This window comes from Panthera onca, chromosome D1 (assembly GCF_046562875.1).
Source record: "Panthera onca isolate mPanOnc1 chromosome D1, mPanOnc1 haplotype 2, whole genome shotgun sequence".
Taxonomy (NCBI): domain Eukaryota; kingdom Metazoa; phylum Chordata; class Mammalia; order Carnivora; family Felidae; genus Panthera; species Panthera onca.
This window is the reverse complement of record NC_138348.1, coordinates 14,797,268-14,809,265: the sequence shown is the minus strand read 5'-3', so window position 1 is coordinate 14,809,265 and position 11,998 is coordinate 14,797,268. Positions and strand designations below refer to the sequence as shown.

General features: G+C 41.5%; 1 protein-coding gene and 1 pseudogene across 1 annotated transcript; one reads left to right on the top strand and one right to left on the bottom strand.

Moving 5' to 3' along the window:
- On the top strand, nt 1-915 carry LOC132662493 (olfactory receptor 4C11-like). Its single transcript, XM_060607947.3, has one exon. The coding sequence runs from the start codon at nt 1-3 to the stop codon at nt 913-915; it is 915 nt and encodes a 304-aa protein (XP_060463930.3).
- A 4,485-nt stretch (nt 916-5,400) lies between these two features.
- Nucleotides 5,401-11,998, bottom strand: LOC132660679 (solute carrier family 25 member 43 pseudogene; annotated as a pseudogene).

The window sequence follows — 11,998 nt, the reverse complement described above, 5'->3', positions numbered from 1 at the left end:
ATGGAGTCGAATAGCAGTGTGAATGAGTTTGTTCTGTTTGGGTTAACACAGAATGTTGTAAAGGGAAAAGTAGTGTTTGTGGTCTTCTTGTTTCTATACCTCGCAACCCTTTTGGCAAATTTACTTATTGTGATGACCATAAGACACAGCCGGACACTTGGGAGCCCCATGTACTTCTTCCTTTTCTACTTATCCTTTGCTGATGCCTGCTTCTCAACAACCACTGCTCCTAGGTTAATAGTAGATTCTGTATCTGAGAAGAAAGTCATCTCCTACAACGAGTGCATGACCCAGGTTTTTGCAGTTCACTTCTTTGGGTGCATGGAGATCTTGGTGCTTATTCTCATGTCCTTTGATCGCTATGTGGCCATTTGTAAGCCCCTGCGATATACTATCATCATGAGCCGGCATGTCTGTGGCACACTGGTGAATCTAGCCTGGGTGGTGTCTTGTATCCATTCTTCTGCACAGATTTTCTTGGCTTTGAAACTACCCTTCTGTGGACCCGATGTTATTGATCATTATTTCTGTGATATGCCACCTTTGTTGAAACTCGCATGCATGGACACCTATGTAATCAATTTACTCATAGTTTTTAACAGTGGGGCTATCTGCATGGTGAGTTTCGTCGTCCTGCTTCTCTCTTATATTTTCATCTTACATTCTCTGAATAACCAGAGTGCAGAAGGAAGAAAGAAAGCCCTCTCTACGTGCACATCCCACATCATCGTTGTCATCTTATTCTTTGTTCCATGTATATTCACATATACTCGCCCTGTAACTACATTTCCAGTGGATAAGATGGTGGCTGTGTTTTACACTATTGGGACACCCTTGCTCAACCCTCTGATTTATACTCTGAGAAATGCAGAAGTGAAGAATGCAATGAGGAAGTTATGGTGTGGCAAACTCTGACTTGAGGTGGGAAAAAGCAGAGGACTCCAATTGCTAATTCCGTAACAACGTAAATAAAATTGGATTAATAGAAAAGAGAAGATGTTTTCATCTTGACGTGGACAATTGAATTCTCTCCCAGTAGAACTTTTGGAGACATAGGCAGAATGACCGCAGAGCACCGACCCGTATTATTTTGAGCCAATATCACAGAGTGCCAAAACATCTAGTACAGTGGTATTTATGGGAAGATAAGACCACTCTTCCCTTCTGCTGTCTGCATTGCAGCTTGTAGCCAGATTCTGTTGTATCTATAGCTTTAGCTCCCTCCTTCGTGTATTATTCTGGTGTGTTTCTCTTTTCCATGTTTCTGACCTGTGTTGAAAAGTTGGCCCCTAATTTTGACTGACCTATTTGGTTGGCAAATCGATTCTGACACTATCAGATCTGGATCTTGTCTTTTCTGGCTCAACGGTGAATATCGCAAAGTCACTACAAGAAACTGATGATCCCACAGGAGCATACATACCATCTAATTAAGCCTCTATTTGATGCTTGTCTTCTCTTTGTATCATCTTTAAAAATTGGCCCTTTTTGAAATTGTGGTTTATATACACAATGGAGTACTACATGGCAATGAGAAAGAATGAAATATGGCCCTTTGTAGCAACGTGGATGGAACTGGAGAGTGTGATGCTAAGTGAAATAAGCCATACAGAGAAAGACAGATACCATATGGTTTCACTTTTATGTGGATCCTGAGAAACTTAACAGAAACCCATGGGGGAGGGGAAGAAAAAAAAAAGGTTAGAGTGGGAGAGAGACAAAGCATATGAGACTCTTAAAAACTGAGAACAAACTGTGGGTTGATGGGGGGTGGGAGGGAGGGGAGGATGGGTGATGGGTATTGAGGAGGGCACCTTTTGGGATGAACACTGGGTGTTGTATGGAAACCAATTTGACAATAAACTTTATATATTGAAAAAAAATTGGCCCTTTTTTCCTTTTTTTTTTTTTTTTTTTTTTTGCCTTTTGAACATGTACAACAAGATAGGTCATGACTTTTTTTAAAAAGTTTATTTATTTATTTTTGAGAGAGGGGGCAGAGAGAGAGTGAGAGACAGAGAATCCCAAGCAGGCTCCTCACTGTCAGCCTGGAAACTGACGCAGGGCTTGATCTCACGAAGAAGATCATGACCTGAGCTGAAATCAAGAGTTTGATGCTTAACTGACTGAGCCACCCAGGCACCCCAAACAGGACAATTCTGCTTACAACAAATATATTCATTGTATTAATCCATAATTACTCTCTATGTACTTTAATATCTTTTTTCTTTGTTCATCATGCTTCTCATTATTTGTTCATATTCTGAGTTTCATATATATTTGTGATATAAATCCATGGGCATTTCCCTAATCATCAGTTGGTGAATTGGTGACAGTTTTATACAATTGTGAGAGTTACATCGTGAAAACCAACACCTCATGGATAAGATCATACATATGAAAAAAACAACTGACAGAGACAACAGAGCTACTGTTATAATATTCCATCCACCAAGAGAAGATGTCCACAGAAGTAATATTCCAACCTGGAAATACAGAACAAAATATGTCAAGGAGGCAATACTTCTCATTATGCAACAGGTGTAGACCTAGTGCAAAGAAGTGTTTCACGGACTAGTGGATAAGATTGCTCGGCTGCTTGGCATGGCACGTACACTTCTGGATTGGGAGAAACGTTTCAGGCTATGGCTTCTTGAATTCCACCTTTATCAAGCAAACTTCGCATGATAATTTGGCTTCCTTGAGAGATTTTCTTCCCTCGTGGGAAAGATATGGACTAGTGAGTGGGATAAGCACTTCGGTGTTTTGGTTTATGTTTTTCATGTATCTCATCAGATTTCCATTCTAGTTTCAGGTACTGTTAACTAATGAGTATGGACAACAGGAGCCAGTCCAGTCCCTGTGGGAGTGGCCAATGAGTCTGTCTCTGAGAGTAAATATAATCGAGAGTAGTTTCCTATAGATCTGATGATTGGCGTGTAAAGTGTGGCAGATAAACTCATCTAAAGCCAATCTGAGAGGCTTCGCATGAGCATTTTTCCCTGGGGGTAAAGGCGGACCTTCAAACTCTGATAATAAAAGTTTGGAAGCTTTATTTATATATTTATTTATATATGCATTCATGTATTCATTAATTTATTTATTCATTTTAGTTATTTATTTTGAGAGAAGGAGAGCGGCAAGAGAAAGAGAAAGAAAGAACCCCAAAGCGGGCTCTGCACCATCGACGGAGAGCCCAATGCGGGGCTCGAACTCACAAATCATGAGATCCTGACCTGAACTGAAATCAAGAGTCCACACTTAACTGACCGAGACACCCAGGCACCCCTGGAGGATGTATTGAAAGCTCATCTCCTGTACTGGAAAATCTCTCACAGTACAAATCCTGTAGGGGATAAGGCAGGAATTTCTTGGTTGGTAAAAAAAAAAAAAAAAAAAAAAAGGCATCAACAAGCTACTTTCCTTGCCTGCTTTGCCACAAATTTAGCTTTGCTATGAATTGCTACAGTTTAGTATTGCTATAGAAACAGAAGGGAAGAGAGGAGAGGAGAAAAGAGTAGTAATGGAGTTGAGATTATGAAGGAGAGAAAGCATTTCACTTTGAGTTTTAGGAACCTCCTCTGGGAAAGTGTGGAGCCACTGATGATCAGGAAGGTTCTTTTTTTCTTTCTTTTCTGTCAATTCTGATTAGCTGAGCTTTCTCTGAAAATGCATGTCTTTAGGTCACTAAAGCTCAGCAGAAAAAATTCATTTCATAAGTTATATTAAAATGAAAATAGAATCAAGGGTTCTTGGGGCTTTAAATACCATCTCTATGCTGATGAGTCACACATTTATATTTCCACCCCAGACCTCCGTCTTGAATGCCAGACTTGTATACTTGACTACTTGCTTGATACTTTCCTTTATATATCTAATAGGTATCTTCATATTTAATGACTGGTTTGTCTCCCTTTTGAAAATAATTTAATAGGGAAAATGCTTTCAACATATTTATACACAAAATCCTGTCTGTGTATAAATTAACGTCTTAATATTAGATTTTTAAAATGCATAAATAGGCACTATTGCAGGCATCTGGGTGGCTCGGTCAGTTGAGCGTCTGACTTCAGCTCAGGTCATGGTCTCGCAGTTCATGACTTCGAGCCCCGCGTTGGGCTCTGTGCTGACAGTGCAGACAGAGCCTGGAGCCTGCTTCAGATTCTGTGTCTCCCTCTCTCTCTGCTCTGCCCCTGCTCACACTCTGTCTCTCTCTCAAAAATAAATAAAGGTTAAAAAAATTTTTTTAAATAGGCACTATTGGAAAGTACAGTTGCATAAACTTGACTGAGAGTCCTCAGCTGTAACAACCTGAAATCTGATTTTTAAAAAACTCTAGTAGAGATGATTAGCCTGAAGTATTTTGTTCAGTTACATTTTTTTTTTTTGATATATGCCAAATGTTCTATTTGATCCTTTCTAGGCATCTAAGACAATTTGCGAGAATAATTTGACTTAAATAATTTATTTTCAGGGTAGGTTTGCCAATCAGGTTTAAAAGACAGAGAATTCAGGCCACTCAATCTGTATATGACTTTACCTGGAAGAGGGTCTTTTTGGTCGTAATTAAGCAGTCATGATGAAAACTGCCTCCTGAAACACAAGATTCTTGAAATACCTAAGCTTGGGCTGCTTCAAATTTAAATAAAAAAGCATGGTTCTATGATAGTGACAACATTTAAAAATATTTATTTATTTATTTATTTTGAGAGAGAGAGAGAGAGAGAGAGAGAGAGAGAAACACAAGGGGGGGAAGGGCAGAGAGCGTGAGAATCCCAAGCAGGCTCCACACTGTCGGCTCCTCGTGGGGTTTGATCCCACCACCCAAACTATGATATCATGCTGTGAACCAAAATTCAGAGTCCGAAGCTTAACTGACTGAGCTACCCAGGCACCCTCATGGTGAAAAATGTTAAATGTTTTCACTTAGTTTATGATTAAGGCGTAATTTATGCTGCGGTGTGTGTATTCAGCAGTCAGCAAAGGTTATGAGTTCCAGAATGATTGTACTGAGAAGTCTTGGGTCCCATTGAGTGAAACTGGACGGATGGAGTTTAGTGCAAACTGTGACCCAACATGGCATCTGCTCAGCCACCTCAGTTACATGTTGTTTTGAGGTGTCGTGACAGTGACGTCTCTTTGGCGTCGTGTATCGAATCTAGTGAAGTGCCATCATGAGACAGTCGTGTTGGGCAGCCTTCCTGTGGCACAGGTGTTCCCAGGGACATCAGTTTGGAGCTCAGAGGCGGTATATGGCTGAACCTTCTCATTTCCAAGAGCAGCAGACAAGAGTACCCTCTCGTCGCTCTGTGTGTGCCACACAGAGCACACACATCCTGTGTGAAGCCACATCTGCCTGTGACTGCAGCATGCCTTCCGTCGGTGCACTTCTATTCGACTTTAAAGTGTTCGTTCTTTAGACTTCACTTGTCTAGTTTTGAAGAATGTTTTTAATGCCCATAATTCCTGGGGCCTCAAACTCTGATCCAGCCCTGGAGTCAATTTATAGCTCAGAGACACAACGTAACAATTTTGGTAAAGACAGATTCTGCTTGGAGAACTCAAAGGTGCCAAACATAACTCCAAAATGTGGCACAATCTTCAGTAGGTTGACTGTCAATCCATTCCAGAGCCCTAGTTCCCCTGGGGCTTTCCCTGTCCACTGCTCCTGAGAAATGGACATCTACTCCTCCACAATGGGGGAGGTAGGAGCTCTGAGCCTTCATCTTTTTCTTCACCGTGTAGAAGGGAGAGGATCTGGGCCACCCCAGTAGCCAGGCAGACACTGGCAAAGTTGCGGGGGAGAGAGAATCAATCTCGGGGCCCAGTCTAGATTTTCTCTAGGTTCACAAAAACTAGAAGGGTGACAGTAGAGAAACAGTAAGGGAAACCCCCCCGATAAAGGGTCAGGAACACTTCCTCTTCAGAAACAGTAGAAAAATACAGAGGATCCCCCTGTGAGATGGTTTCAGCACATTCTGCACAACAGCCTGGTTTTGATGAGGTCTATATTTTTTACAATGGTGAAAACCATGTCTGCTAGACTTCCAGCCATGATGGAGCTCCACTGGGATTATGGCCCAGGTCATCCATGAACAGCACTACAAATTTCAGCAGGTACAGTTCTGCAGGGGAAGAAGTGCAGGCATGCCTTCGTGTTTCCCTTCCATGTGCTGGAATCCCCGGGGTTGTGGGAAGACCCCTGATCCTTCCACCCCCAACCGCCAGGCCCAGTGCCCCCAGTGGCGATCAATTTGCAATTGTTTGATTCGAGAAGAATCGATTGTTCTTGCAATCAAACATAATTGACCTGTGGCCTTCCCCAGAAAATTCCATCCTTCCAGCTTCCCAGACCAAAAACATGGAAGTAAAAAAAAAAAATTGATAACATCACAGTTCACACATAACCTATTAGAAAAACATTCATTTGCCTTCAAAATAGATGCAGCATATGATCTATTTTCCCATCAAGTCTCCTTCCATCCTGGTCTGGGCTGCCATCATCTCTCACTTAGATCATAGTCATGAACTTAGAATTCTCCCTACTTCTACTCTCAATCTGTTAAATCTATTTTCATCAAAACCCTGCAGTGACCCCATTTTGCTCAGAGAAAAAGACCAAATCCTTACAATGGTTTGACATTCTGTGGCTCTTTTGGCTTCTTCTGGTACTTCACACTTGCTCAGCTCCAGCCACAATCACCTCCTTGCAATTTATTGACCACACCAGGCAGGCTTTCTCTTTGTGTTATTTGGTTCAGCTGTTTTCTCTGCTTAACACATGGGTGTTTGCCTAATGGCCTCATCTGCTTATGGTCTTATTCTAATCTCTCCTCAGTGAGGCCTCTCTTATGCTGTATTTACTACTGTATTTCCATTAGCATGCCGTATCTCCTGTTCTTACTTGGCTTTCTTTTTCAATGGCATTTATCATCTCTTAACATACTATTTGACTGACTTATTATTATATTGTTTCTTGTCTGTCCCCAGCAGAATGTAAGATCCAAGAAGGCCCGGAGTTTTGTCTGTTTGTTCAGGAATACATACCACACGCATTGTAGAATCCTTTGAATGTAATAGAAACAGTATGGAGGTTCCTCAAAAATTTAACAATAGAACTACGCTATGAGCCAGCAATTGCACTACTAGGGATTTATCCAAGGGATACAGGTGTGCTGTTTCGAAGGGACACATGCACCCCCATGTTTATAGCAGCACTATCAACAATAGCCAAAGTATGAAAGGAGCCCAAATGTCCATCGATGGATAAATGGATAAAGAGAATGTGGTATATATATCAACACACACACACACACACACACACACACACACACAGACACACAGACACACACACACACACACACACACACTGGAGTATTACTTGGCAATCAAAAAAGAATGAAATCTTGCCATTTGCATCAATGTGGATGGAACTACAGCATTCTGCTGAGGTAAATTAGTCAGTCAGAGAAGACAAATATCTTATGACTTCACTCATAAGTGGAATTTAAGAAACAACACAAATGAACAAAGGAAAAAGAAAAAACACCCAGACTCTAAAATACAGAGAATAAAATGCTGGTTGCTGAAGGGAGGTGGGCGGCTGGGTGAAATAGTAAAGGAGATCAAGAGGAGAGAAGATACTCCAGAGGTAGCCAGTCTGTGACACTTGTGATGAGCACTGAGTAATGTGTAGAATTGCTCAATAACAAAAGTGCATTTCATTGTTAAGTATAACTTGAGTTGACTTAAAAATAAAAAAAAATATTTAAAAAATGTCTTCATTTCCATATTCTTTCTCTTCTCTCTTTACCTACTGAGTCAACTGACTTCAAAATATTTAGAAATTGTAGAAATTTTAATGAGTAGTTTTCATTGTAATTTGATATTTTATGAGTCTCATTAAGATTTATTGTATTATATCTAAGAGTGACTTTTTCTAGAATAAGAAAGAGGGAGAAGTTAGAAACTTGCTTAAAGTGACAGAGACACAAATAGTGAAGCTAGAATTCAATTATATCACATGTGGTTCAAACTCTACATGGGCTCCGAGTTTTGCGTGGGGTTAGAAAACATTTGGCTTAAAGAGCAGAGCATTTGGGAACTTTCAGTGATCTCTACCTGCTTACTTTTTCCTTAGGGCAGAGACAGGTGTGGAGCACTTAGTAACTGAAGTGAGACGTGTCCCTTAGGACAGACTGGAGGGGGAGAAGGGCTCTGAGGACAGAATCTGCCCACTGACAGCCTTGTTCATGAATCCTGGCACCATGGTTTGTGTGATCAGGATTAATTGTGCTTATCCTTTGAGGTGGGAAGGGCAGAGTCCTTGTCCCTCCAAAGGCTCAGCATTTGTGAACGTCTATGAAATCTCTATAAATATATGATGGAGGAGGAAGAAATGTTAACTCATGTGTTCTTCCAGGGTTTTTTTTTGGGTTACAGAGCTGCTTTTAGAGATGTTCCTATCATAGAATAGTGGGGATGTTTCCTTTTTATTCTTGAAAGTTCTAAGAATAGAAGTGAGAAATTTTCTGCTGATATTACAGCTCTAACTCAGGCCTTCTAGGAAAGACTGGCTATCTGTGGAGTATCTCCTCTCCCCACAGACCCTGCACTGGAAAGCTGAGTAAATCTATTGGATGTACGGTTCACATGTTGCACACTTACTGCACATGATTCATCTTCAAAGTAAATCCGAATTGCGAAAGCAAATCTAGGAGCTCTCTATTGGATCTCATCTCCTTTACGAGCAATAAGGTAAGTTTTCAAACCCAAGTAAACTATGTTCTTTTCCTTGCCTCCCATGCAGGACTGGGTTTTAGGGCAGTTGCCATGATTTAGTTCTGTCTCCTGAGAAGCTTGAAGCTCAAGGAACATATTTATCTCTGTGATGAGAGGATCTGAATGTATCAGGGCTTCCAGCTTTCACTGGCCTCTGCTTGAGGCAGCACAGTCTCAGGAAAAATTCTTATCGAAAGGGTGGGGGGTATATTTGAGGGGGCAGAGGTATAGTGTCCTCTACATATGGGTTTCTTTTTCTTTTAATGGATTAAATAAGCAGCTGATCCTCAATTTTCTTTTATTCAGTTTAAATGGTTATTTATTTCACAAGAGAAAGAGAGAGGAGAGATAGAGAAAGAGAATGAGTGAGGGAGGGAGAGAGAGAGAGAGAGAGAATCCCAGGCAGGCTGTCAGCCCAGAACCCAATGTGGGCCTTGTCCCATGAACCGGGAGATCATGGCCTGAGCTGAAATGAAGGGTCTGACACATAACTGACTGAGTCACCCAGGGGCCCCTATACAGGTGAATTTCTTTTTTTGTTGTTTAAATTTTTTTAAATGTTTTATCTATTTTTGAGAGAGTGTGACAGAGTGCGAGCAGGGGAAGGGCAGAGAGAGAGGGAGACACAGAATCTGAAGCAGGCTCCAGGCTCTGAGCTGTCAGCACAGAGCCCGACGCGGGGCTCGAACTCACAAACCGCGAGATCATGACCTGAGCCAAAGTCCATGCTTAACAAACTGAGCCACCCAGGAGCCCCCAGATGGATTTCTTATTTACAAGGTTTAAGATCAGGAAAAGGACCAGGTTGTACACTGACCATATGCAGTCTGTAGGCATTGTTACATTCGATACCACGATTCCATGATGCACTGAATGCTCTGCCAGTCGTGATACTAAAGTGGTCTGTCCAGACCCACTGTCACCCCTGCTCACAGCTAAGAAATATTCTCTTTCTGCTGTTGGGGTAAGGGGTATATATGGAGTGGAGGAATGAGAAGCAAACTCTCTCGTGAAATCTGAGACAAGTACTCTTTATCCCTAACAAGATTCTTTGCTCAACCTTACACTGTGGGCTTAAATGATAAATGTGAACATAAATAAATATAAATAAACAGAAACATAAATATAAATTCTGCTCTCTTTTTTAATCCCTCTTAAATTTGCATCCATTTAAGAGTCAGGGTACATACTGGGCATGGCAGTGCTTTTCTTCTCTACTGGTTCATGGTTTCTGGCTTTATGCCAGCTCCACCCAAATGAATGGAGCCTGATGCTTTGCAGGGCAGTGGTGGGTGAGGTGTGGAGTGTTTGAGAGGGAGAGATGACCATGGAGCACAAAGGTTTGAGTTCTGGTACTGGTTGCTTTTTGACTGCTCTCTGCTAAGCTGCTTCCCAGCCTAGTCGGACATGCACAAAATAGAACAATGTGAATTTGCCTAATGAGATATAAATTCCAATGAACGAAGATTTTAAAGAGACAAGGAAAGAAGACTATAATCAAGGGTTGCATGATTCAAAACACACACACACAGACACACACACACACACAGACACACACACACACACACACACACACACATTTTAACAGTTGAGGCCATTAGCAAGAAAGTCATTTGGGAAAACCTGGAAGGCTGTGCCGAGGAGATGGACAGGGTACTCTGGATCCAGGAAGAAATGGAAGGTGGAAGTTGTATCAGAGGAAGGTCACGTAACCACTAAGAAGTACTTAAAATTTAGGAAATGAGACGGTTGGGACATATTCATGAGGGACAGCAGGTGTCAGGCATGGCTGGAACACACACGAGCAGAAGCCCTGGGAGGAAAGGTGGTAAGCAAGACTATGGCACAGCGTTTGAGGACTTCGAAAGTCATGGTGAGTATTTCAGCCTTTGCACTTGAAAACCACAGAAACCCTTTAATCTTAAGATTCATCATAGTTTTAGAATGTCCACTTTTCCTTTTGAAGTTGTAGCTACGAGGTAAAAGAAGGGAGAGGATAGAGAGCAAGGAGAAGAGGGAACTTCTGAAATTGTGTCCTTTCTTTCTGTATAGAAACAGAGGGTCCACTTAAAGAACTTAGGATTGACCATTTGTAATACTGCTGTTTATGAGTAACCAGCCTGATTTTGTACTATGTTTGAGCTAATAATGCTCACAGTGAAAACTCACATAGTTATCTCCCGCATGTGTTATTTTCTCCAACAAAATGGTGTGAGACATTTTATTTAGATTTTAATGAGTATTAGACACTGTGTGAAAGGAATATTTATGTCCCATGTTTTGAGAATCTAAACTGATCCTGTTTTTAGATCAGTGAAAATACTCTGCATGATATGATGATGATGGATGTCTGTTACTAATGTACCGAAACCATAGAATGTACCACACCCAAGAGTGACCCTTGGGGTAAACTTTGGACTCTGGGTGATGAGGATGTATCACGGTAGGCTCATCAGTTCTGGGAAATGTACCGTTCTGGCGGGCAATGTTGGTAATGGCAGGGGTGATATTTGGGTGGCGGCTAGGGACCATATGGGGAATCTCTGTGCCTGTGTCTTGGTGTTGCTCTGAATGTGGCACTGCTCTAAAAAAATTAAGTCTTAGCAACGCGAACAAACTAAAAAGCAACAACGACCAAAAGATCTTATTAAAGCTGAGAGGAGGCGTGTGATTTTGCTGCCTCCTCCCCACCCCCCACAGAGACAGCTGAGAGGGAGCCCATCTGCTCCTCCTCTGAGAGGGGAAGGGACAGGTCTGGAGTCACCATTGAATCATACTCAGGATGCCTGCTGGGTCAGTCTTCATTCTGTTGGGGCCACAGCGGATCCACCTGTATGCTGTCCATTGAGTTTCTAATGCAGGGGATTCAAAGATGGATGTCTTCAGGGCAACCCTGACATCTTGAAGGGAGAAGGCACCTCATTCCAGATAAGTCCAAATCCAACTGGGCTAAATTTAGAAAAACCAGATGATTAAATTTTGATAAACAGCTGAATGATTTTGTTCTTCTGTGCTGAATAAATCTTAATAAAATCAGCTGTCATATCTTGTATATCTCCAAATCTCATACTTGACTGCAAAAATATGTTCAGATTTCATAACGTGGCTTCCATGGCCTTTGGCAGAGAGGAAACCTTACATTTCCAAGTTTTCCTACTATGACACTAGAATCCGTGTAAACCAGCAGTTTCATATTGACCTTCTCTATTTGTCCCAT